General features: G+C 47.5%; 1 protein-coding gene across 3 annotated transcripts; it reads right to left on the bottom strand.

Moving 5' to 3' along the window:
* Positions 1–117: 117 nt before the first annotated feature.
* gbf1 (golgi brefeldin A resistant guanine nucleotide exchange factor 1) lies at positions 118–26,417 on the bottom strand. Of its 3 annotated transcripts, none has more exons than XM_061285994.1 (41): positions 26,268–26,417; positions 26,069–26,206; positions 24,268–24,371; positions 23,893–23,959; positions 15,530–15,661; positions 15,177–15,295; positions 14,906–15,014; positions 14,747–14,807; positions 13,681–13,735; positions 12,496–12,646; positions 12,192–12,415; positions 11,952–12,099; positions 11,406–11,617; positions 11,129–11,227; positions 10,853–11,047; positions 10,526–10,709; positions 10,258–10,389; positions 10,100–10,188; positions 9,794–9,996; positions 9,582–9,705; positions 9,062–9,187; positions 7,982–8,064; positions 7,668–7,904; positions 7,497–7,590; positions 7,049–7,225; positions 6,761–6,825; positions 6,511–6,634; positions 6,369–6,440; positions 6,159–6,253; positions 5,919–6,072; positions 5,365–5,593; positions 5,078–5,238; positions 4,754–5,006; positions 4,156–4,382; positions 3,833–3,983; positions 3,311–3,441; positions 3,121–3,222; positions 2,753–2,866; positions 2,504–2,681; positions 1,895–2,092; positions 118–1,753 (listed from the first exon to the last, which is right to left on the bottom strand). In XM_061285994.1, the coding sequence occupies exons 3-41, from the start codon at positions 24,361–24,363 to the stop codon at positions 1,500–1,502; spliced, it is 5,625 nt and encodes a 1,874-aa protein (XP_061141978.1). In that variant the 5' UTR covers positions 24,364–24,371; positions 26,069–26,206; positions 26,268–26,417; the 3' UTR covers positions 118–1,499. The 3 variants fall into 3 exon arrangements, with proteins under 3 accessions (XP_061141978.1, XP_061141980.1, XP_061141979.1); XM_061285996.1 differs by having other exon boundaries at positions 4,168–4,382; XM_061285995.1 differs by having other exon boundaries at positions 26,069–26,388.
* Between the last annotated feature and the right edge of the window lie 1,077 nt (positions 26,418–27,494).

Raw genomic sequence — 27,494 nt, 5'->3', positions numbered from 1 at the left:
CTTACCTTATAAAAGAAAACATGACGTTATTGCAAATGTATTTACTAGCAGAGTTCTTTCCCCTCTAGAAAGCCAACACATTAACAGTTGTGGGAGAAGATGAGCAACGACAACAACTTATTTACATGAGCTTTACTACATAAGTACATCACCTTTCATTGATATAATATGTACACATTCAATTCATTTGATTCCTCTTGAAGCAAAACATCAGCTCCAGATCCACAAGAAAATAAACAGACAACGTTTTTAAAAAAAAATAAAAATCTCTTAAACTGTTAGGAGACTCTTTTTACTGCTTGGTCTGGGTGGTGTGATTTTTGTTTTCAAGTCAATAAATAACATAAGAGATTGCAAAGTGAACCTCTGGGTGCCCTGCCCTGCCCTGCCCTGCCCTGCCTTAGTGACTGTTTAATGTCAGAATGATGCAAAAACACAAGCAAGAAATGACTACAGTAAATGTCACGTATCCATTGCTCAGCAAGTCGGAAAGTATATCAATTCAAGTTGAAAGCAAGCTAGTCAATGAAAATGGCCAAGCACCATGTGATCTATCCTCCGGATTGAGTTGAAGTCATTTTTGAAATCTAAAAAAAATCATTCAGATACATTGTTGTCATTATGAACTTTTGCAGGCCTCGTGATTTTAGACTGTGCTACATTGCCCAAAGTTATACAAAGCACAACAACATAACAATATTGCACTCGGCAGAATTCATCTCCAAATTGGAATGTTGATCCTCTGAAGGACTGCACATGCACGCACGCAAAGCAAAGCCTTCATGAGGTGCTTTCAAATGTTTTTTTGGGGGTCCGGGCAGGCAAGGGGAGGACGCATTGACCGGCCGGGCCTCTGTCAATAGACAAACAAATCCTTAACTCGAGGTTGCCAAGGACATCAACCCGGTTGACATGCAGGATGGAAAATACTTGACTCTGCCTGCCTGTCTGCAATCTCAACATTTACATACGCCAAAGAGGCATGAGCAAAGCTCACAACTTTTGGGAGGTTGAAATGCATTGGTGACAAACGACATAATGGTCAAGTTGCTAGGCATTTATAGAACGGTTCCACCAGCCTACGCAAGCGCACCGTCACTTCTTGGAATTGTTACAGGAGTGTCCAACAGAAGAGATGGACCCCACAAAATAGAAATCGATGGATACATATTTTTTTAATGACGCAAGTGGCACAAAAGATAGATGTGAATGGAATGCCCCCTCCCACGCACACGCACGCACACACGCACACAGCCTTTTGTGTGAATGTACATTTCCTTAAACTGTTGCGGAGCGTCCAAAAGTCTGTCTGTCGGAAAACAAACAATGGCTTTAGAGTATAATCTGGAACATGAAAAGCAACTCATAGCGCCAACATTCCCAGAGTAGCAAATGTGATGAGCTTGTTCTTCTCGTGTCTATATTTGGAGTCAAAAGAAAGCCTCATCTGCCAAAAGTGTGGGATCTGACTTGTGGAGGAGGGAGGTCCCACAGAGCTCCTACTGAACCTCGTGAGATGTGCTTCCCGCCGGCCCCAGCGGTACCGGGGACGTGGCCTCAATGAGGGCGGGGTTGAGGATGATTGGTAGCGACATGGGCGGGACTCCCACCTGCAGCGGGGAAGCCAGCGGTTGGACGATGAGTGGGGACTGCTTCAAGGCTGCACCCACTTGACCATGAGGGGCTTGCGCTGCTGCCGCCGCCGCCGCCGCCGGCATGGAGGGCAACGTTGGGGAAGATGATCGCTCTGCTCCTGAAAGACCCAATTTCCTTTCAATGTCAACAGTACACAGCAAATCTGAGCCAGGTCTCTTTTCTGAAATGGCTCAATACGTGAAGGAGAGGTGTCATTTGAAGACGCTTTGCTTTCTTTAAGAGAAGCTGCGTTGCATACCGTTGGAATTGGACACTTGGGTCTCTTGGGGTGATGCTGGCCGGCTGGGAGTTGGGGATTCTGCAGGCACAGGCACAGGGACAGGCACAGGGACAGGGGAGGGCGGTTGTTGGAGTGCAGGGACCCCAGAGCCCTGCGGTGAGGGAGGCCGGCAGGATGAGGATGGTGGCTGCACGTCAGACGGAGCTTCTGAAGGACCTAAAGATACAACATCACCGATCAATATCAAGTCACTCCAACGAACATGCAAAAGGTTTCATCGTTGAAAAGTCAGTATCGATGGAGCTATACGTAGTCCAGAGAAGAAACCACCCCCCTACAAATGTAAGAGGGACACGATGACCTGGCCTGGCATTGGCAGATGAGATCATTTGCCAGTTCAGAGTCGCTTCTTCACACTTGTGGCTCTTATGCTTTGCTTGCAATGTGCCATTTTGCAGGTGAGGAGGTGAAAAAAAAAAAAAAGTCAAACAAAAACGGTATTTTTATTTTTAGCATGCGGTCCCAAAAGTCAAAAAGACTGTCTTTCGGTTGTTTTGCAATACATCTTGCTATCGTATCATGGAAATCTATTCGGATTGATCACTTGTGTGAGCTCGAAAGAAGTACCTGGTAAAACAGTCTGTTTAAAGAGCTCCTCTCTCAGGTGAGGGAGGAAACAGTCGATTTGTTCCCACGTTATTTCCCACAAATCCGAATATCTTGTCTTGGAATCTGGGCTGCGGAAGATTTCTGCCGTGTCCATCACCAGCAGCATGTTCTTCAGAGATTCTGGGATAGCTTCCAACTAGACACGGCGACACAGAGGTACGAGGTACATGTACACGCTCATACGACTCAAATGACTTTTGTTCTCACCAATAAGTCACTGGATCCTGCATGCATGTACTTGTCCATGAAATCCAGAATGGTAAGCCACAGGGCAGCAAAGGTCGGCAGGGACAACAACGGGAGGAGGTGCTGCAGAAAAACCTGCGGACGTGACACAGACAAAAGTAAAGAAAGTTTTCCCGCAGCACGAGGCTCAAAGTCAAGGATGAGGATCTTTTATCAAGAGGAACTGACTGCCCGCCTGCCACGGGCATCCGAGAGCCTGATGCCCGCCCCTTCACAATTGGCCATAGATAGCGCAAGCTCATCAGCTGCCTTCAATATGCGTACGAGCAGTTACTGAAATTCCAATGCCAATCCAAATACGTCGACCTATCCATCCACAGTGCGCCAACCTTTGATAGGATAGTGCAGGCTCTCATCCTGGTCTCCTCCATCCCACCGACATCGGCCGGGCTGATGTTGCTAAGCAGCTTGGTTAGTAATGGAAATAGCACCTGCAAGGAGATCATTGGCTTGGCTTAATGTATGGACGGACAGACGGACGGACGCCTTCTTCATAGTCTGGAGTAGATGAAGGTTCACCTTATTGAAACAGGACTCCCACTCGGTGGCATTGAGCGTCTGCAGATCGTGTACCAGCAAAGCCCTCTGGAGGTAGTTGAGGGCCTGCATGCGCACTTGACGTCTGGCATCGCAGCACAGCCAAGCAATGCCTTAAGCAAGACAGAATGAGCACAAAACAAGTTGAAAGGCTTTGACTACCAGGGCTCTTTTCATCATTCAAACAGTACACTTGAATCGTTGAATGCGTTCAAATGTACAATTCCAATCAAATGCTTCATTCAAATGTCCACAGTGTGCATTCCTTTCTGTATCGTGTGCAAAGAAACGACTTTTTTTCCTTTCCTGTAGATAGTGTGTGTTATTAAAATGAAGAAACGTGCGGCAAAATGAACGGGGAAAAATTACTATTCCAATCAAATGCTTCATTCAAATGTTTACAGTGTGCATTTCTTTCTGTATTGTGTGCAAAGAAACGACAGTTTGGGAGGACTATTTTCTTTCTTTCTTTCTTGGACGTGTACATGCCGAGAGTATGCAAACCTTGCAGCAGTGGGCACCAGCAGCTGGTCCACAGTGTCTGGGAGTCAGCTTCAATCTTCTTCCCAGCAGCCTCCAGATTGCACTGTTCTTCTGCCCAAGAGCTGTAGATGCTGGCAGCCCGAGTGTGCAACGTGTGCATTAAATCTAAAAGCTGAGCAACGTGACACAATCGTAAACGGGCATGCTTTTCAGCAAGAATCCAACATAAACATTCATCCATCATGCCATCGCAAAGTCCTGGAGGCCATTGTGTTTGGTCAAAGCGATCATATCAATGCCATTGGACGGACGGACGGAATGAAAAGGAAGGCTCCGGTACTTACATCCCGACTAACCTGTAATGACAGCGTATGGTAACCTGCCGGGACACCCTCGTCCTCCTCCTCATCGCTATGGCAACGCGACGGACGATGGCCGGAAGCCCGGCTTGCGCCGCCTCGTCTTGTGCCGTTGCCGCTCTCTTTCTCCTTTGCGCCGCCGGCCTTCTTTCTCAAACGAGACTTGGCAGAATCGTATCTATGACTCTTCTTCTTGTCGTGGTTGCGGTAACCTGAGGATGGAGACAGAGAGAGAGAGAGAGAGAGGGACAGAGAGAGAGAGAGAGAGGCAGGCGCAACCTCTAACTTATGCTCGTTGAGGAACTGCAATGATTGATTTGGCGGAAAGTGGGCCTGCTGAGCTCAACTTGGCTTGAGAGTTAAGTCATGACTCAATACGGGCGGGAAGGTCGTCATTTGTTACATAGGATAGGGACAGACAGAGAGCTTCAATGAAGTCAACATGGTGCATTGTCACATGTGCGCATGTCTCCCTGGGTCAGCGCTTTGTCATTTCCTCCACGCTAGCCAGTAGCACCATTGCAGGGGCTGCCCGGGTTGAGCAATAGCACCGACGCACTTTCTGCCAACGTGAACCACTAACCTCCGTTGAGACTGGCCTCCACGAAGACCCGGATGGCTCGAACACACAGCTCAAAATTGTCCGGTGTGACGTGGGCGGCGTCACGGACAACGAACGACAGCGTTTCCACACACTTGATGAGAGACTTGGTGTCGTGCTGGCCGAGGTCCTGACCCAGTGTCAGACTGTACTGGTTCACCAAGGGGTGATTGAGTTGCGCTTTGGAGCCGACTGCCGCCGGGCTCTTATTGCTTTCCAAATCCTCCTTTCCCACCTCAAAACAAAAGTGGTGGCTTGGAAAAACACCGTCAAAGCATAGGCTCATGCAAAGTGCTAGTTACTGACCACCAGCCATCCACTGCTCGCGACGTCCACGTCTGTTGCCGAGCGAGGGATTCGGGCCTTGCCGTGTTGTTCGGCGTAGACCTCCGAGTCAGATGTGTAGCCACGATCTAAGGTCACTTCGCTCGGATGCGGGGACGGCAACTCGCTATCTGACTGAGCACCTACGCGCACGGACGGACGGCCATTGAATGCTAAAGACCGATACGAGCGCTCGGGCTTTGCATTTTTCGGGCTTTGCAACGTATCCGTTGCAAATGTACTGAATCTGCCCCAGACAAATAGCTCACCTGTTTCAATGTCCGTGCTGGCAGAGGTAGTAAAGTGAAAGGAGGCCGGAGGTTTGACTCCGGCACCGATGCATTCGAGCAACGAGAAGAGCGTGTACCAATGCTCGGTACTGTGGATGTTGGCCGCGTTGGTCTTGAGCAGCTCGTGAAGGCCGTAGGCCACCTCTCGGCTTACCCGGGACAAAACGTGCGCTTTCATCATAAGCAGAAGACGCAGGGAAAGCAGCACCTACGTGTGCCATTTCAAGAAAAGGGGCAAAGAAGAAGAACAGAGAAGCGCCTCAATGGCGCAATCAAACGAGCGAGTACGTGCAGATGGGTCATCGACACATTTCCACGGCCTATGTTCCACCTAAACGCCTCCGTCCGTAGTGAGGTCTATCGGCGAGGTCAAATTTCACATTCGGGGCTGGCGGAGTTTTCGTCAAGCAACTGTTTGACCAGTTCACTCAAGTCAAATGGATTGATCGATTAATGGATTCATTCATCGATGTAGCAATTGCGACGAGCCCGTTGGGAAAGGATGCATCTTTTGTCAACGACGACGGCCGTACCTGAGAGCTAATATCTTCACGTCGTAGCAAGCGGATGGCAAGTCGAAGCAGGCCCACGACAGCCCTCTCGACCAAGAAGCAGCTCTCGTTAGCGTGGACGCACAGGTGACACAGGTGCTCGCGCACTGTCTGCCACACACACGACACACGGTCTCTAAAAGAAGAGGAGAAATATTTGGAAAAACACCTTCCTCTTCCACCACTCCATTGCGTTGCGTTGCGTTGCGTTCCCACTCCTACCGATTTTCCATGACAATACGCAGCAACATCTCTAAGCAGAAGGCGGCGTCCTCTTCGTCGTAGGTCTCTTCATCGGGGGTGACCGATATCAACGCCTGGAGAGGATCATTTCGTTATTCTTTCGTTTGAAATCAAATAGCGTAAACAAATTGGATTTTCTTTAGCAACAACGACTCGACAGTAGCAGGATATAGCCATAAAAATAACAACCTTCATTAATTCCTGTAAAGACTCCAGCTGGAGAAACTTGCTCTCTGTGATCATTTTCTCGGGGTCACATTGCTGAAGATGAAGACAAAAATGTCGTTACGCAGCGGACCCTTGTGGAACTGCGCTTGGGCGTCATAATTGCCTTGATGCAAAGGATAGCGGCCTGTTTGGCTTCTTGATTTTCTATCGACGGTCCTCGAAGTCCAGACTGCTCAGCACCGCTCAGTGTCAGCCAGTTGACAAAACTCAGCACTGCTGACTCCCCACTGAAATGAGAAATGCTTCTTTCTTTCTTTCATCGCTTGAAAAGCTGATATTGAAAACAGGGATGGGTGGATGGATTATTTATTCATTATTATTAGACTATTCACAGTAGCAAACGAGGCACATACCGAATAGAAGGCGTTTCCTCTCGTTGAAGAGAAATGGTTCCGTTTGGGTCGAGGAAATCCTCCACCTGATTGGAAAAAACAACAAGGCCAAAACAATATTGCCAGACTGCCAGTAGGTGGGAGCAGAGAGCTCCAAATCAAACGGGAGAAAAGTGCACCTCTGCACCAACTCCAAGAATGAAGTCATCAAAAAGAAAAGAAATAATGATCAAACAAATAAAGAAGCTAGAAATTGAAGTGACGGACGGAGGTCCCAATAGCAAATGAAAAGGCACCATCGAAACGGACCTCAACCATGGCTTTGGGCAGGAGCTCGGCCCTGAACAGCTGCAGCATGGAGTCCATGATGTTCTTCCAACCCTCTCTCAAGATGTTGCCGTGCTGATGGGCCAGATCAAACACTGTCTTGGCGGCTGTTTGCGCCTTTGGGTTGCTCCCAAATACAGTCGGGAGATTTTCCACCGACTACAAAGGAGAACAAACCGTCAGATTGAGACCAATGCCACCGTTCCATCATCTGTCAACCTGTTGCAAACGCCCGATGCCATCACAGAACTTGTTTTGTTGAAAACGGACCTCCGTATATTTTCAGACCTTGAATTAGTTTCACGTGATATCTATCGATCATGCGTTGGGCGCCGCAGCCTTTGTGAAATGGCTGACGTGTATGGCATCAAAGAAAACATTTCCGTGTCTTTCGCCAATGAATAACAACGCACAAGTGCACTTTTCCCACCTCACTGCTCAGAGTAGTAAACTTGCATAGCGAGATGATCAAATTGTCAAAAACATTGTTGAATCCATAGTGAGCAGCAATCTTGGCACATTTCCTGCACACACACACACACACACACACATGTTCAAAAGCTGAGCATCTTCTGCTTCAAGCCAACCGTCAAGACGATACCTAAAGCCGGTAATGGCCTTTTGGACGATGTTGTCATCCAGACTCTTGTCAAAGACGTAGGAGAGCGCTGCGATAGTAGGGCCCCAGGTCATGGTGAACAAGTCGTGGTCGTAGCTGCCGGGCGGCAGGTGAAGAAAGATCCCCTCTGGTGTGGCGCCGCGGTGAAGCAGTACACTCCACACGTAGTTCTCCTTCACTAAACCCATCTGCTCGTCAGGCATCACAATCTCGTCATTCCTGCAAAAGGAACATTCATTGGAGCTCTGGGCTCATATTCGAGGAAAGACACTGCTCCAGTGTGTACTGCGGCTTACTTAATGGCATTGTAGATATCCTCCAGCATGTCCTGATTAAAATCGGTGTTCCCATTAACTCCCTTCAGATTCTTCTTGAATTGCTGTTGAAAACAAAAAGAGCCGTTGAATTGCAGCTTGTCTCGTGCCTTGATTTCAAGGGAGCATCCAGTGAACAATTAAAAGGCTTGCTTGCTTGCTTGCGGGTGACTGACTCATGACGTGTGTCACTTAATATGGTTAAGTCTCCAAAACAGGGATTAGGGCAGCGATCCTCCAGTAAATAAACACAAGGGCTGAGTGATAAGTGACGGACGGCCTCAAGTCGCAGGTCGCTCGGTCGCTCGCTCGGTCGGCAGGCTTTGCTAAATGTTGACGGCGTGGGTTCATATTCAAAGGCTCTGATGCTCGGCATGGTTTTGTCACGTCAAATAGAAGCACGGTGCCAACATAGAATACTCGTACGCATTGCAACCTGCTGCCTTGCGTCACTCAAGTGTTTGGCGCCACTTTTATTGGGTCTATCTAAATGATTGTTTTGGAGCCAAACCAACTGCTCAAACAAACGCCCTCTTGGAAATGTGATATGGGAAGCCTCATTCCACATTCAAAGCACATGGAAAAAAGGGGGCAGGGTGGGTCAAGTCGAAATTAAAAACGGGCTATTTGAATGAAGACGTGTGGCCCAACAATCCATTGGCAAAGACCCCAGAGCCTGTTTAGCCTTGGGAATCCGCCACCACGGAACATTAGGTAGCAGAGACAACAGACGGAGCGAGCGAGCGAGCGAGCGAGCGCGACCTTTACCGGGTCGACCGTTTGGCACCAACGAGTCGGCCTCTCAGACAGACAGACAGACCACCGCTGCTCGCAGCTGTCGAGCGAGGGCTTTCCGAGTCGCCCGTCTCAATCGGCGCAAACGCTAAAAGCCCCGGCCGGGGGAACCAACGTGGCACCGGCGACAATCGATCAGCTTTTGCTTCATTCGTACGGAATGTGCGCATTTGACGTCGAGCTCATTTCATCTCCACTCGGGTTTTGCTGACAAATATTGACATTTTGGGAAAGAAGAAAAAGAATAGTAAATGAGCAATCACCAACCTCGACAGTCATGGGGATATTCTGTTTTCGGACATTGTGATTATGCTGGTCAGTGTTCAACATGATCACAGCGTAGGCCAAGGCGAATCCTGCATCGTTGGTCAGGAAGGGAGAGCCGTTGACTTTCTGCAAAAAAGGGATCACGGCACGCTTACAAGTCAAATTACATGCAACCTTTGGAAGCCATAGAGTGGAGAAGCCGGCCGCCGAGTCCTAATAACTCGTTGACGCTTTTAAGATGGCTATTTTGGTGTTCGAGCCAATAAAAGGTCACTACTAGGAATAGTTTCCAGGTCACATGCTTTCTCTCGCTATTACTGGAAGACAAATGTTGTCGCCGTACAGTAGGTCTTTCTCGTGCCTTTGACCCCGCCGCTGTCATCCAACAACTAGAATCTGCTCGTCTGACCCTTGCTGACTTTGTTGTCACCGTACGCATCATCAGTTGAACAAACGGGACGCCCTTGTTGTGTGCTACTCAAAATGGATTTCATGTCGAAAGAATTCATACCACCCTTACATGCCAGTTGTCTGTAAATGTTTCCAGAAGTCTTTGGATGACAGGAGCCTCGCCGGGTAACCTGAAAGCCTCCAGGTAAAGCCTCAAGGCCTCATCGATACGAAGCCCTTGGAAGGCGAACGTGCTGCCACGCGACAAAGGAAATGGGAATGAGGGCCAAAGCTAGCTAGCTAGCAATCAATCATCAAGCAGATTGGCAACTCTCTTCTTACTTGACAAAGCTGTCGAGGAGCTCCAGATTATTGCGATCGCTGACAAATTCCCCGATCATCTTTTTGTCCAATCTGGGATTTTCTCGTAGCCACTGGGCCACTTGGTTGTTATCCATTGGCTGATTGAGAAGGCCTTTCTCCTGAAGGAACTGAATTCCCTTCTTGGGTTTCAGATTAAATTGTTCCGTTCCGGTTATCAGAAGCTAGGAAAAAGGCAAAATCAACCACTTGATGACGACAGAGGCACTCTATTGTGTTACAGTGTGAAACTGTGTGTCTGTGTGTGTGTGCGTGCGTGCGTGACACCTTTTTCTTTGTTCTGATTTCCAGCAACTCTTGGGAGTCGGGTAAATTGGAAGCGAAACGCTGAGGTTTTTGAACGATCTTCTTGTCATCTGGAATGGAGAGAATATGATCCTTTGCTTTTTCGATACAATGAAAAGCATGCCAGTCGCTCATCTTACCCCCGTCACTCTCTCTTTGCTCCTGTCTACACAGGTTCATCTTTTCTGCCATCAGATTTCCACTGGTCACTGGGCCTCCTGGACCACCAGCCACAAGTGGAAAACCATTGGTACTGGCCTCTTGAATAGGATCTGAGAGACGCAGGCGCATCATCAAAATCTTAATGGACACATGGTAAAAGTCAGGACATGATGAAATATTGAAAAGAAAGTCCAGATCTCCCACAAGTAAACAATGTTCACGTCGCCAACTATGACTGGAGTTTACCAGCTGTAGCATCCATTCCAGTTTTCATGAAACTTTCTCCCTCCGCTGGCACTTTTTCCGACCGAGCGGTGCTGTCGGGCACTTTGGCTTGGCAGTGGGCCTCGGTGCTGTCAATCACAGTGAGTAGAGCTTCGAGTGACAGAAGGTGAGTGGTGTAGAGCTGCCCTGATACAGGGAATGCATTCTGGCGGGTCCAAATCAACAACAACAAACAAACAGCATTGGAAAGAATCATGTGTCATGTCAATGTGTCCTCGACGGGAGGGAGGGACAGAGGCAGGCAGGCAGGCAGGCAGGCAGGCAGCCATCCAGCCAGGCATGGGTTACCTTTGACAACAGCTTGGTCAGGTCTTCAAATAGATTAGAGCAGTAGAAGTCGCAGTCATAGTTGATGTAGAGCTCAGTAACAAAGCTGGGGATCCGCCACAGCTGGACCAATGCCTCCAAAGCCATTTCCTTCATCTCATACGGCATCTTCATATTCTCTGACGTGATGATGTCCATCAGTTTCTTAAGATACATCTGTCGGGTGATGGGGATTACAACAAGTACTATGTTCTGTTACCTTTGGAAAAGTGACAAATAATGACAAATGCTCATTACCTCCAGTTGAAATTTAAGATGCACTCTCATGCTTTCAAATAGCAAGAAGCACACTCGTAACGACAAAGCGTAGAGGTTCATACGGTCCATGCTCAGCAGCTACGAGAAGGGGGGGAAGGTTATTCACCCTCATCATTCACCTGCCATCTTTCATCAAAATTGAGTACATTTACGTTTGGAATTTGAACATTTCTGGAGCTAAAAACCGACACAAAAACTCATGTGTATAATAATAATGTACAATGAACTACTGGGTTCTCAAGCTACCACGGTTTACCTGGAAAAGATGCCTGCAAAGCTCATCTTTGATGAGTCCGAGCAAAGACTGGTAGTTAACAAAGTGCGCCGACTCCAGGGCTACGTTCAGCAGTTGCAGGCCCATGTGCATCATTGCGTCCGTGTTGTGGCGGTCGTGAGGGTTGGTCAAGGAGATTAGAAAGCGGAAGAGCTCCCTTAGACACGGCAGACCATAGGGGATGAGGGATGCGCCTAAAAGTCAAAATGGTGGAAAAGTCATTTCTCTTTTCTTTTGTCATTTTTAAACAAGCACCGGTGCTAAAAAGGGGCAAAAGTAGAGATGATAGCGACGCTTTCAAAATAGGAATTCAAATGAAACAAATGAAAAGAGACCCATCTTTTCTTTTCTTTTTCTTTTTTTAACTCAACATTATAAATGAATGTAGAAGTGTAATAGGGTGCAATGACTAACTCCAACCAGCAACAGGCAGCCTTTGCAGACTTAATGGAGGCAGCGAGCCCAACATGTCTAAACTGCAGGCTGAGAGGAAATTTCACAGAGAACTAACTTTGTGGATATTCTCACCATCTCTTTGTGTGGACTGTGTGAATCGGACACCTCGAGGATTGACGTAGTCCATGTCGTGGACAGAGGTGCTACTTGGCTGTTCTTTTTCCTCCAGGACTTCGGGGATGGACTCTACCGATGCCGATTGAGTCGCTCTATCGTCCGACTTGAATGGCACGCAAAAGGACACAGAGCACATTCAGAGAGAGCATAGGATTCCGGCATTAGCCATCTCAAAAGATAGGACTGCCAGCTCACCTGCGCCAAATTGCCAGAGCCAGGATCGCTCTCCAAAAGTGGGTTAGCATTGCCAGCTGTAGCTGCAAACAAGCTACACTGATCCAGGTCAGAGAGGTCTTCCCGAGAAGTGGTTTTGGAACACGAGTCGAAGCCGCTGTCTGTGGCGGTGGGACTAGAGATGGATGAGCCGGCACTCTCCGAGGCGGGCAGCGAACACCTTTGCTCCGTTGAGACGACTGCGCCTAAAAGCAGAGCAAGGACAGCGAGCGAGCCGACAGGGATCAGCTACAATTGGAAAGAAAGGAGATTTGAAAGCCCTTACCAGACAAGTTGCTATTCCCGCCGAGGTTGGTAGACTGGGCCGGGTCCGTGGCTCCAGAAGCGCTGGGCACTATGTGGCGAATGGCCTTTGGTGAACGTTTCTGCTTTTTCCATTTGGAAGACTCACTCATCCCACCTGTACGCATCTTCAACTGAAAAGACAACGACAATGCGCCGGCGGATTCAAGTCCCCAACATTTGGAAGGAGAAACAAGGCCTGGATAATAAATCTTGTATTGTATTCGTACATGTTATCCAGCAAGTTGCAACTGCATGACATGGGGCGAAAGACAAGAAAAGAGGATTTGGCTTTCCCAGATAGGGGTCAGCAAGGCAATTGGATGGAGTGGTTCATTCTTGCCATGGGCTCACCAATCTCGGAGGGCCAAGGATCTCCGATTCAGTGCGAGCCAGTCGATGGTCAAAGGCTGGGAGGGAGCCTTGAGTTGCATTTTTATTTATATACATATATATATATTTATTTTTTTTCTCCCAACTACGAACAATCTGCTCCCACATCACAGTGTGGGGTCGGTACTCTTAAAATAGGGAGCGGAAATGTTTTCGGCCTTAGTTGAAAGTCATCTTTCTTACCTGTACTCGTTTGTTTTTCCACAAGATATTGTAAGCCTCAGAAAAGAAGGGGAGTAAGCAGGTGCCCATGATTAGTGAGAGGAAACGTGGCAGCGGCACAAAAAAACATGCAGGCGCAGTTATGTACAAAGCCCATCGGGAAATTGTTCAGTGCGTCACTTTTGGAAATATCAGCCATGTTCCAGCCGTATTTGAAAATGATTTGATTTGCAGTTGACATGGTTTGACACGTGTCTTCAGAAGGTTGCCCGGGATGTGCTTTGGTTGGAGGCAGGAGATGGAAGGCCACACAAAAAGGCTGTGCAGCTTCGAAGCTATATCCACTGTTGTTGACGATGCAACTTCCAAAATCAAATTGCAACAAATGACTTGTCATCCATCCATCCATCCATCCATCCATCCATCCCTCCATCCATCCATCCCTCCCTCCCTCCATCCCTCCCTCCCTCCATCCCTCCATCCCTCCATCCATCCATCCATCCATCCATCCATCCATCACCACTGGCAAGCAAGGAAACGAGTAAGTGTCAAAAGAATGGGGAGAAACATCCACATCCAGGGTCAAATGACAAGCAGATCAACATTTCATTACCTTCTTCATGCTGGCACCGGCGTAGGTTTTGGCCTCCTCCTTAAATTGGGGAAGTCTTTGAGAAAAGGAAACAAAGACATTTTGGTCAGAAGCCTACCTGGCCACCATGTGAAGCCCTTTGAGACTGCTTGTGATTTAGGGCTATACAAATCCCAAAATGGATTCAATTGGAGAAAATCATGTTGCATGACTTTGTTACGTCTTAAAAACTAGTGATTCGGAAACACAAATCAAAATGTGCCTTTCATAAATGGAAAGCTGCAAAATGGGAGTGTTAATGCAAACAGCCATGTTTGATCAATGACTATACAGTGGAAATGCAGCGGAATTGGTTTCTTTTCTGTTAGCTATTCAATGTTCTCTGGAGCAGCCCTGTGTAGGAATCGCCTGGAGGACACTTTAAAGCCAATCAATTGGTGGGAATCTCAACATTCCCTGGTGAAGCCAAGTGTCTGTGTGCGTCTTTACAATATTGTGGACTTAAAGGCTTTACTGGAAAATGAGATGTCACCAGCAATCAAATTGACAAACACTAAAAAGGGGGGGGGAGAAATCAGCCCCCAGTGACATCAAGTGTGATATTCGCGAGTTGTCTCACAAGGATGATTATTGGATGAGCTGTGGGTCCAAGGGATTAGCCTGCTAATACTCTTAGAATCCACGAGACGAGCGCCGCTGCTCATTCAAGGCTCCGTTTCATTCACATCTCTATTATCCACTATCTATGGCCAGGAGGCGGGTGGAGCTAAGTAAGGTGTGTGTGTGTGTGTGTGTGTGTGTGTGTGTGTGTGTGTGTGTGTGTGTGTGTGCGTGCGTGTAAATAATCCATTCTATCATTTGAAATGATAGCTGGACGTGTCCAAGCAGTCCTTGGTTCGCTCTCTTTTCTTTCTTATGAAATGAAATTCAACGGTTTTGGCACTTTGCAATAACAGGATCAATGAAGCAAATTTGATTCCATCTGTATTCAAATGAAAAAATACAAAGCACCTCGCCACAACATATTTGAAGGAGGACGACGACAACCGCAGCGAATGCAGCTCATGACACAGTTCTATCAATGTACCTGCTAAACAGTAGCTGCACCATATCCACAAGGGTGTGTTCGGCCGATTTTCTCAGGAGCTCTGTGTCAACAGCAAACAAAGAATGGGGGGGGGGGGGGCATTGTTAATAAATCAAGAAAGAATCCAAGTTGGAAAAAAATGGAGGATAGCGAACCAACCGCTCAAGCGCATCTCAAAGCAGATTCGGAAGCAGGACTGCATGATCTCGCAAACGGATTCATTGGTCAGGTGAGCTCCAACTGGGGTCAGCAACAGCGTCCTTAAGACCTGACAGAGGCGAGGAGGAGGATATCACAAGCTTGGACTTGACAGTCTATTTTCAAATCAATGAGATGAACATGCATTGCTTCAATAGAATAACGATATTGCTATAGAGATTGTGAAGCTAATGTAGCTAGTTGTGAAAATATGTAGACTAAATGACACTACCTGTAGAATTTTCATAAGGACCACCTCATCACTGGCAGGGTCCGTTCCGACAAATCTGGCGTGCGTCACCGCATCGGCCATATTCTCGATGGCCTCGGCTACACCTTCGTGGTCGGCATCTGCAAATACAATATTTTCCATACACTCTTTATTAAATAGAAAGAACACTTGATTACATGACCGACGTGAATATTACAATAGGGGTTCAACGGAGTCAGTCAGAGTTGAGGGAGAAAAAAAACAAAAAAACCACAAAATCTTTTCTGCTACCCAGGAGACGGCAGTGCTCAACTACACCGGGAGGGGGTCGTCTGATTTCCACGATATTTTCGGAAGGATCGCTAAGCTCTTACCTATTAAGCCGTAGGATAAGAACTTATTGACAGATGTAAGGGCCAGGCCTGTGATTGGTCCCGTGGTATCTTCAGAGCGGACCACCTCCAGGAACGGTCGTAGGAATACGTTGGGTTCAACGTCGGACAGTTCTGTAAGGGAGAATACAAACTACGATGAGACAGCACATCATTGACGTAATCCTTTCATACGGCAGCAGGTCTGGGAACCCATCTTTCACGGGAACATTCCAAGAGAGAGGGTGGGGTCATGGGGGGTAAGGCAAATCATAAAAAAACAACAAGAGGCAAAGTTAGTGGAGGGAGACACGCATGGATGGCATAGTGAAAGACGCCCTCACCATACTGTGCAGATCACGGCTCCACTCCAGGCATAGAAAAACAAGTTGGGCATCAAAAGAGGTGCAGCCAGAGCCCAACTCATTTCCAAAAGTGCACATGTGACCACCTCGAATTAGAGCGTGCTATCCAATAGCCCTACGGCTTTGTTTGGAAATCAAATATGGAATCGTTTGGAAAGTCAAAGAGGCTTTATCTGCCGCCAAGGTCACTTGAAGAAGGCTTCTTTACTTTCAAAGGCATTACTTTCTGCTTTATTGAATATTTTTTCACCTGGTGTTTCATTTCGGCTTAAATCTGAGGGCTTTGAGCCGTCATACTTTGAGGGGGCGAGGGGGGCAACCCAGTGTAAATTCAGAAGTAAGCAAAAGAAAATGGGAGCTTTACGCCAAGAAAATACAACCATCATCAAAAATGCATCAGAATGGAATTCATGCTGAGATTTTTAATTCTTGTTTATGTCTACAAAAAAAAAAAAAGAAAAAAAAGAGCTTTTGGTGATGCATTACGGTTCCGGGTTGGGGGGGGGGGGGGAAACAGGTTTTATTGGGGGAAGCAGAGTGCTCTAATGAATCTGTCAATAGATCTTGATGAAGACTTTTTCAGAGGTGATCACCTCAGGAGAAGTGCTATAGCTTCTTTCCCAAAGAGCAGATTGAAAAACTAAATTGTGCCGTATTGATCGGGATGGCCATCAGCGCACACGGTCGGTCGCGACTGACTGACCGACTGACTGACGGACTGACGGACTGACGCCGTCAGCAATCATAAATAAAGCCCACGAACAGACTCGAGATTTGGAATCAGCCTGTGGTCACGGTGAAACAAGCCAGACGACCTCCACTTGCAACTGTCAACAACTAAAGAAGTCATGTCATTTGAGTTTGCTCATTAAAGCCAAATCAAGCACAAGATGAATTTCTTGGAAAGTGGTCGAAAATGCGGACAGACTGATTGAGCACTAGCTTCATCCTTTCAAGCTCCATCTTTCTGCTCGGAGTATCCAGCCATGTGTGGATTACTACTCCCAATGACCCCAGCAGAAAGCAAAGGTGCGCCGGTGAACCCTCGAGAGAGCACCTCGGGATAAAGCCGGCTTACTGGAGAAACAGAAGCTCGCTTTAACACATGCACATCTATTGGCACTGGAGCAGAAAAGGCTTAGAAGCAAGAAAAAAAGCGAGCCGTGTTGTGTTGTCCAGACAATGACGAAAAGAAGTGAACATCAGAAATGAAATACAAACACAAGCTACTATGTAGCAAACCTTGTGACTATGAAACCATCATTCTTTCCATCTGGAGCATCGACAGAGAATTTGCCAAGTTCGCTATCTAAGCAGAGTCAAGAGTTAGACAAACAGGGCAGTCTTAGGCAGAATCCCACAATTGAAGAGTGGAGCAAGGACATCAAAAGCAGAGTAGGATTACCTCGCAACTCTCGTCAATGTCCAAAGTTCAATTTCGGGACTGTTTGCGGAAGGGCCATTTGATACTTTTGGATAGATGTGACAAGAAGGAATAAGATCCCGAAAGGCCAGGAAACACTGCAGCAATCCATGACTCTTAATTGTTTGTCGGACCTGCTGTCCCCAACTAATGACATTCCCGTGCGGAGATTGCAGAAAGCACACACTGGAAAGGCAAAGAGCAGCATTGCGATCTCGTCAGAAGGCAAGATCATCGGAGCGATGCCACTGCACCCGCCGGGTGCTTTTGTTTCACCACAAAGACTTGATAGAAGCCATCAATTATTGATACTGCATGTGCGCAAGTCTTGGAAAGATGGAAAGACTACGGACCTCATGGAGATATTTCACGAGTAGCAAAGACAACGCCTTTGTGCCGTAAAGTACGACGAGCTCCTGATTGGCAAGAGCGAATGACTTTCAAACAACAGTGGCTTCCTTCCTTCCTTCCTTCCACGGGCCATTTCAAAGCCTTGATACTGGATACATTAAAGCCTATCAGGTTTAACCCCGCCGGAGCGGCCCCGAAATGCCCTTTTCTTAGTCTTTGGACTGCTCCTGGACTGGCTTAGCAAACCAAGGCGACAACTGTCATAAATGATTCCCCTGTGGCTCCACATGCTAGGATCAGCTTTAGGGGACTCCATTTAAGAGCGCACGGGGAGGGAGGGGAGGGAGAGGCATCGATGAAATGTGCAAACAAGACTTAGGTAACTGTCATTCCGCTGGATAGTTCACTTGAGCTCTTCTCATAATAGCTCATAAATTCATTGATGCTTTCATCAGCTGGGGTGTCTAAGTCATTCTTGTCATCGTTGCCTTGGCTTCGGAGGGCCATTTTGACCCAAAGAAATGGAATGGATGAAGGTCAACAAAAACATCAATAACTGGTTTGGAAATGAGAAACTAGTAAAAACTGTCCACATTTCTAAAAAGATGAATGAATGCTACTAACAATTGATGTGGCACTTTTTTCAGCCACTCAAAAGTGGCTATGCTACTCACACGCGGCTGCTAGTGGTGGTGGTGGTGGTGGTGGTGGTGGTGGTGGTGGTGGTGGTGGTAAACAACATTCTGCAACTACAGCTGCCCTGCCCTGCCCTGCCCTGCCCGGAAAAGCGTGGCTGCCACCGTGCACCTACCGACCACCGCCTGACATTCCCATCCATCCCAAACACCGGTGTGACAAGGTGGCTTCCCCAAGGACACCACCACAACAACACTCAAAGACTCAAAGAGAGCGGGAAGGCAATCCAACAGCGGAGCCTCCACTTACTGGACAACCAATGGTTGGGTTGAAATCTGCAAAGTGAAAATTGAGGTGAACATTGGCGTCACGAGTCTATTTACAGTGCGCGCCTCTAACACTGCAAGTTTTGGGCGCTTCTAATCAAAACACAATTGTGTGTAGCCCTAGACTTTGACTAATGTACTCATTTCCAAAGAGTGAATGCAAATTAAAAACATCGACTCCGGCCTTCATTGCTAGGCAAATACAAAGAAATGGAAAATCCAACGGCCTCGTTCCGGTATTTGTTGTGTTTTCCAAGGTCTGGGGGAGTAAATGAAGCCAAAACGCTAGCAAAAGCAAAGACCCGCATCAATCAGAATAGGTTTGCATAACTCGTTACTTAGCGGAAGAAAAAAAACAAAAAAAAAACTAAGTCTACACGTTTGCATAACTTGTTACTTAGTGGAAGAAAAACAAACTGACGACAACTATCATTTATTGATAATACTGAGCGACTTTTACAGTTGAGAAACTTCCTCCTTTGAAAACATGTGGACAAATTCTTTCCCCATGAAGTTGAATTCTGCAGTGTAATGCGTCTGTCTCCTCCCCAACTAACCAACTAACAGCAAGCATGCTCTGCTCCGCTCCGCTCTGCTCCGCTCCGCTCCGCCTGCACACGCAAGGCTGCGTCGATCCAATCTGACTGGCATCATGGCCATGGAATGCTGAAGTCCACATTTTTCCCATTCAGCAAGGAAAAGCGGCCTTTCAAAGCCAATCAGCTAGAAATGTTGCTTTGTTTTTATTTTCGACTGAACTTCCTGGAACCTATTATGGAGCTGTCAGGGATGTATATTTAGCTATGGCTACACAGGGCCTCCTCATCCCCTTGCGCCACTGCTCATGTCACCTCCGATAAACAGAAAAACAATCGGTTATTGCCTTTGTCACCTTTAAAGAAAATGGCACCCAGCCGTCATGTGGTCAGGCGCTGGTAGATACAACCCGAGTCTGGAATCAAAGGTTGCCAACAATAGGCACGTTTGGGCAACAACTCGTCGGGGTGTTACGGTCCAAACAAACTAAATTCTGGCAAATGGTGGGGGGGGCAAGCAGGTTCAACGTGCTCTGAACCCAAACCTGCGTCGACTTCCCTCGAACTCCAAACCTCGGCTCTTCCGGGTCCAGAAGTGCCGATCCGAAGGGATTCAATCAAGTGGAAGGACTCTGGCCTTATGCTAGGATGGCAACACTACAAGATTAGCAGCGGAGCCCCGATAGGTCGGTTGACCTTGGAAACCGATAAAAACAAAATAGGATCCAAACGTTTTGGTGCGCAACATCCTAAGTACAGCCGTTCATTTGCAAACTTGTAAAGTGTCAGTCGGTGAGGAATTGATGCTTTAGTTTGACCCTTTACTTGACTCGCCAATAACAGAGAAGTCCACTTGTTCACAAGTTCATGCTCCTTTGACACCTGAGCCTGAGTGACCAAACCACCCAAGAGACCGACGGGATTTTCGTTTGTAAAGACTCGGTCGGTCGGTCGGGACCTGCGAGACAGCTTCAGACTGCTATTTGGAGGGACGGACGGGCCATCCAAACAAAGGTAAAGGCTCACCCTAATCAATGTCAGAGCTCAGAAGGCTATTGATGCCAGAAGCACAGCGGGCTGCCTACCATGCGAGTCCAGGCTGGACACGTTCAGAAGGAACCAAGTGGTGGCCAAGCAGCAGAAGAGAAAATGGATCACTATCTCACACTTGGAAATGTGCATCTTTGGACGACAAATGTGAAAGCCAAAGGTGTGACCGCTGCTTCGAGAGAAGGGAGTGAACACGGCGGTACATATCAGCAGATCTATTTTGCATTCAAAGCCATCAACACCTTGTTGTCTCCTCGTCAGCCTACAACTGTCTTGCTTGGCTCCCTCCCTCCCTCACCACTGCCTTTCGTCCAAATGTCTTTTCGGCCATATGAAAGGTGTTGTCGGGTTGAAACGCTCCTGGCTGTATGCATTTGCTTTCTTTTTCGGTTCAGCTCAGAAATGGTGACTCCCCTGGACGCAGAATCCTTCCTGACCAAATGTCAGAAATCAAAAGTCTAGTTCCAATTGAGCAGCTCGGGCGAGCTTACTTCATGCGACGCTGTTCCCGCTCTTACGTTCTCGGCTCGAAATACATCGACGTATCTTCTACTTGGATTGCTTTGTGCATGAAAATCCAAGTTGCTGAACTGGCAAGTTTAGCCGAAATGCTGTCAACACATCAAGATCCAGCAGATGACAACCTGTCCGTAGTCTAAACTTGCCACCCTTTGACCTCTGCAGACATCTCGGCGCGCGTGATTAATAGCTCGCTACTCCTTCCACTCGTCACATTGTAGGGAGTCTCTGATTCAGGACAACAGTTGCATCCTTCTTTCACACCGGACCTAAGCCCTGCCTGTCATTCCCCAGTTAGGGCACTGTTGACATTTACAGCGACAAACCACAACTAGATGTCAAAGCTGGAATGAACCACTGCTCTTCAATGAACCTTATGTGGAAAAGATGAATAGGCAGGCAATACTGGATCTGCTTTCCGTTGACAGCTGCCCACAGCAAAAAATAGTTTTGTCGAAAAAGCAAGGCACAGAGGAGCAACGCCAGTGTAGCCTGACGCCGCCCGCCCACCCGCGTATTGTCTTTTGAGCAGGTCATCAAAATAACACGAACGGCAAAGCGAGAGTCTCTTCCATGATCTCATCTTGAAAGCGACATGACCCGAGCGAGGGTCAGGCGGTGGCAGACATGTCGATAATTTCCATGATGTGCATTCTCTTTTTCTCCAAATGCCAGCGTGCGTCAACATATTTGCATAAGTGGGTGAACGATATGAAATATGGTTCCTGCTCATTGGAATTTAGCAGCTGCCTTGCAATCGCCCGCCCGCCCGCCCCTTCAATCGGGAGTGATATATGTGCAAAGATCAGATGGCATGGGGGGGGGGGGGGGGGGGGAGGCCACCATCAGTTCCCATGTGCTCAGACCATGAGCCACCCCAGAGACGCCCACCAGCGCCTGGCTGGCCACAGCTGAGGTCTGAGAAACACACACACACACACACACACGACCTTGAAAGGAGACTAAGATCGGCATCATGTGCAATGCATTCTCTCTCCATGACCGACGTGGCCGTAAAATGCGACCAATTAAGGATGGATGCCCGCCTGCCTGCCGTCCGCCGTCTTCGACACGACGAGTGCTGCTATGCGGCCAATAAGTGCCTAACAGAAAGTCGAGACATTCCCGTTAAAAATCACAAGCTTTTTTGCCATGATGCTAATTTTGTCATCGTGGAGTGCAATAGTCATTGTAAGTGAATTTGGAATATTTGGATGGATGTGAACTATCCACCAGATGCCACAATGCAATTTGAAAGTATTCATGACTAAGTAGGCAACATCCTACTCTCTGGTGCCGATTCCAGTCAATTAGATGTGCGTTTGGAATGCGTTCAGCAGTGTTGGAATCAAATGGAGGAAAGCTGCAAGTCAAAAGGCCACTCGGGTTTTGCACCACAGGGGCCCTTGGCCGGCTGGCTCGTTTGAGCTCTAAACCTGCATTTGTATGAATAAGAATGAAGGGATTTACGACGGACCCCCATTGCAGCCGAGGGAGGGAATTTTGACAGGACGGAAGATTTGAAAAGCTCCGTGACTTACGTGGAACGCGGAGCAGTGTCTGACCAAGGCTATTCCCCAAGCAGCCATACTACTAAGCCAATTCAACAACAAAACAGCAATGGTACCAAAGAGACCCTCAGACCCCAATGTTGGATGAAAGGCATGGCAGTATTGTACAATTTGGAAATACGGCGTTCACCCCGAAAGCGCCTCGTACATGCACACGCTCGAGGCCAGCGAGGTGCCAGCCGCGACGCCTCCCCCTAGCCACCCACCGGGGCCCCGCTGCCTCGGACAATGTCGAGCCAGTTGACGGATGGCGCCACGTGTTCCATCAGGGAGCGAGCTTCTCTTTTGGCGCTCGCTCGCTCGCTCTCTCTCTCTCTCTCTCTCATTGTTTCAGTCCAGAGAGAATTTTCAAGGAGATGATGGAAACTTTTTTCCTTGCGTTTCAAACGAGGGCAACACTTCCTTTCCCAGAACAATTTATCTCTCTCCTTGACAAGACAACCTGCTATATTTACCCAACTAAAATCACAGATGATATGCTTCCAGCTGCACAAGGCTCTGGCTCTGTGGCACATGCTCCCGTCAATCACGCCGCGTCAAACACAACAGCCGTTAGCCAGAAAAGAAACAACAGAGCGGAGACCCGCTCGAGCTGACAAATCTTGAGGGAGCCAATTCATTCCGTTTTCGGAAGAGCAGACGGGCACGCTTGACCGAATGGCATTACGGGGCTTTGATAATGCAGGTTCAGCTGGGAAAAGCACAATGCCTTGGAGCAGCAACTAAACACAGCCCACCCGCAACAAAGGATTGTGTGCGCTGTTGAATGAGAAAGTGATCGAGGGCATGTTTGGATTTTTTGCTGCTGCTGCTGCTGCTGCTGCTGCTGCTGCTGCTGCTGCTGCTGCTGCTGCGATCATGGAATAAGGAAGGGAAAAAAACAGGAGGGTTGGTGGTGAATTTGTCGGCCAGCAGTGCCTGTCCATCTCACAATGGCAGCGGCATTCCCTGGAGACAGACAACAGCAACAGCAGCAGCAGCGCACAAGCATGGTGGATTGACTGGCCTAATGCTGCTGCTGCTGCTGCTGCAACTGGAGATGAAGAGCGAGCAAAGCTGCCTGGCAGGTCTCATGGCAAATGCACCACGGCGTGCCGTATTGTCCGAGGCAGCTCCATCCAGTCTGGCAGACGTCCACAAACCCAAAGTCATTCAATCACGTCACCTCAATTTGCTACAAAGAAAAACGGCACAAAATCTAACACCAAAAGGGGAATCGGGAAACTACGGAGATTCAACCAACGCTTTTGCACCAATCGATGTTTTAATGGCAGCTACACAACGAGGCGATGTCATAGACGTCAGCCAATTCAAATTCACACCACCTTTTACACTCGGGAAAGAAAGAAATGTCAGGGTTTGAAGCGGAACGAGGCTGCCGCTAATATCGAGAAATAGGTACAGTGTCAGTATCGGGGCTGTTCCATCTCATTTTAACAGGAGAAGCCTTATTGGAGAAGAGCCTCACAATTGTTCAGAGAAAAAGATCCACTGCATCCTCCTTTGGAACGCAGTGTCATCTTGCAAGTAACCTGCCCGAGTGAGCGAGCGAGCGAGCGAGCGAGCGAGCGAGTATGGCAAGCGCAAACCTTTCATGTGGCCGAGTACTTCCTTCAGGTGGCCAAAGCTGTTCAACAACGGATCCTGTTCTTCATCCTGACAGCAAGCAAAAAGAGAAGGGGTGGCACAATATTAGTCTTTCATTTGGAAACCTTCTTTTTGCGACAATCCAATCAAATAGTACGTCACAAATGTCAACATGAAGATAATCAGGCTGCTTTCACAGATATTTACAGGTGAAATTCGGACGAAAAGGCTAGCTCAATAAATGGTTGATCATCAAAAATCATTATTGACTCATTTCATGCTCGACCAGTTGTCAATTAACGGATGATTGAATTGCTTTCTAGGTGTGTATTAAGAAGAAAGGGGAATCAAAAGCAAAGTGTTAGTTAGCCACTTACCAAGGGAGTGTGGGTGTTCCATCTGGAGTTCCTCTTGATAGCCCCGGCAACAGCAGTAATTTCACCCTGGACAATGTAGATTCTTTTGTCCACCATGCTGAGTTCTGATGGGAAAAAATCAAAGTGTGAATGACTGAACTGAAGGGAAGACTGATGAAGATGGATTTGCGTCGACGCAGCACAGCTTTTGCATAATCATTCACTTTGTAGAGCATCCCAAGACATCGATGGATTGCCAGATGAGGTGGCTCGGGCATCTCACCAGGATGCCTCCCTGGGGAGGTGTTTCGGGCATGTCCCACCACCGGTAGGAGACCCCGTGGGATGCCCTGGAGAGACTAGGTCTCTCAGCCGGCCTGGGAACATCCCCCAGGATGAGCTGGACAAAGTGGCTGGGGAGAGGGAAGTCTGGGAGTCCCTCCTAAAGCTGCTGCTGCCCCCGCGACAGACAGACAGACAGTCAGTCAGTGCTACATTCCAAGCTAGGCTTATTCTTCCAAAATGACATGCAAGATGTCTTCCTTGTCAACACCTAAAACCAATATGGATTACAGGAATCCAAATCCTGGGCTGTTCATATTTGAAGAGTGCATCTGAAAAATTGCCGGATTAACCTTTTACTTGTGGAAGCCCTACTTGATCGCGTTATAAAGTGCACACGCCTCGCTGCTGTGTAAGTGGCACCGCCTTCTTTTGCGTTAATGATAAGCAGTCACAAAGCGGACCAACACATACATCCGAAGGGAGACAATAGCGATAGCGAGGATGGCTGGGCCTGCAACATTTGCTGAGAATCCAACACGGCCACAGCCGCTAGAGTTTGGATTTTGATTACAAAATCAAATCAAAAGGGTGAAAAAGGGAGGCACTGAGGCGCACTGGTCAGCCTCACAGTGCACATGTTGCAGGTTCAATTCCGGCCGGCCCTGGTCTTCCTGGCTATTGGCTGGCTGGCTGGCTGGCAACTAGTTCAGGGTCTCCTCCGTCCACTGCCTGGCAACTAGTTCAGGGTCTCCTCCGTCCACTGCCTGAAATCAGCTGGAATAGGTTTTTTGGGAGGTTTTCATGCAGAAAAAACACATTATATAAAAGAAATGAAAAGATTTCCCTTTTATTGAGTCAAATACGTATTGGCAAAGCACGTCTTAGAACCCGGTGGTTTCTTGCTGTTAATTACAGCTTTTCTGCACTGATCAGGAGGACTCTTGGTACACTCCTCGGCAATTCGTCGAGAAATCCTTCGAGTTTTGTGGTTGTCGCTTGGCAATTGAAAGTTTCAGATCCCTCCACAGATTTTCTATGGGATTAAGGTATAGAGACAACTGGGCCACTCCATGACTTTACTGTGCTGCTTTTTGAGCCACTCCTTTGATGCCTTGGCCGTGGATGGTTTGGGTCGTGGTCGTGCTGGAAGACCCAAGCGAACTTACGCAATTAGTCAGGGATCAAATACTTATGTCCTCGACTGTGCATAGCTTCAAGTAAATAACAGACTTGTGAAGAAGTCAGCCATCCCTTCCTTTCAGCCTCACGTTCCAAGGGTCGTTAAGAACGACTACTGTCAGCAGCAGGCTACGTTGTTCCGAGCAGCGGTGTTGTCATAGTGAATGATGGCCAGCGACCACAGCTCGAGTCAGATTTGAAGCTGCCTGTAGCAAAAGCAGCCTACGAGACTGACAGGTGCGACTAGCATGTAAACTCTCTGAGATTGGTCGCCTGCAAACAACATGGCTATGGAAGCATAACGCTCGCGAGAAATGGGTCTCCCCGAAAGGTTCACCAGAAATGAAAGAAGCATTACCTGTGTGTGCGACTTGTACTTGGAAGATGGAGGCAGCTCCGTGGAAGATACTGACAACCTAGCTGCGCAAGCTAGCAGCTAGCCGGCCGGCCAACAGTGAGTGGAGAAGACCAGTACTGTAGTTCAATTCACCGCAACCTATAGACAAACCACAAATTTGGGACATTCCAAGGGAAATTGGCATCGATTTTCCACGCACCGCTAATTTATTCGATCATCAGTAAATGGCGCACGCTTAAGAAAAAGAAAGCAGAATAGCCCTGCAGTAGCTGTCACTCTGGCCCTGGTAAACACACTGACGTGGAAGAGGCAATGCGCTCTCAACCGCACTTGAAAACGGCATTTTGATTGACAGTTTGGCACACGCTTACAGGTGGCCTGATAAGGAATACAACAAGGCCTCTTTTATTTGAAAACGTGCCTTTAGTTTTGTACAAACCATACGATCCGTTAAACTACATATAATAAAATAGAGAAGACGAACTATATTTAAGCGAAAAATAAAATAGAGGCGGAACTAACACAGCAGTAAAGTTAGATGAGCTGTGGAGCGGAAGTGACGTCATCTCCCCCAGCGTCTACGTTTACGGACCAGGATTTCCTCAGAGGAAAATTCCCCTCACAATTAGTTTATAAATTGCGCACAAGACTTGACTATACTAATTGCAGTTTAATAAAGTATTATCAGATCAATTTAAAATCGTACACAACATTTGCCCTAGCAATTTCAGGGTTCACTGACTTGAATGATAAATACACTTTTTTTTGTGTGTGATAGGGTCAAAAACGATAACTATTGCATAATTCATTTTGTATTTCTCTGGGACATCCAAACTTTGGTTGTATTTTGAAAAACATTCGTGTATGGTGGACATGATTCTTAACTGGTCGGGTTGGGACCCGAAAGTGGGTGGTGGACCTATTTTGGGTGGGTCGCTGACAAATGACATGTAATTCTTTTTATTTTTTGTGCGACTCTATAGAGCAAAACAAGTTCCCACATTGAACATATTAGGTACGTAAGTGACAGGAAGCATTGCCACCTGTAATTTAGCCACCACTAGTTTGGCCCCTATTTTTTTATTTAATTTTTGACTCAAATATAGTCTGTGCTCTTTATTTTTGTGTATGCAATTTACCAGATTGTGTGGTGGATGCAAAACAAAAGACACATTTTCAAATTAAACAAGCCTTCTAATAATCCTAATATCTTATATTATATTAGCCTCAAGTTTACCCCATAAAGAAATATAGTGTGTTTCAGCCTCTGGCTGGTGGACATTAAGCAATATGCTTTCAGCAGTTTATCAGACTAATTTGATTCCTTTTTTTCTTGTCTTTTTTAAATGCAGTACACTAACGAGCATTGTCAGAGGCTGGCGATCTGCTCGACAAAACATGCCGTTTGTTTCTAACATCTACGAAA

This window comes from Syngnathus typhle, linkage group LG8, assembly GCF_033458585.1.
Source record: "Syngnathus typhle isolate RoL2023-S1 ecotype Sweden linkage group LG8, RoL_Styp_1.0, whole genome shotgun sequence".
Lineage (NCBI taxonomy): Eukaryota > Metazoa > Chordata > Actinopteri > Syngnathiformes > Syngnathidae > Syngnathus > Syngnathus typhle.
The sequence above is the reverse complement of the archived record's forward strand: the minus strand, read 5'-3'. Positions and strand labels throughout refer to the sequence as shown.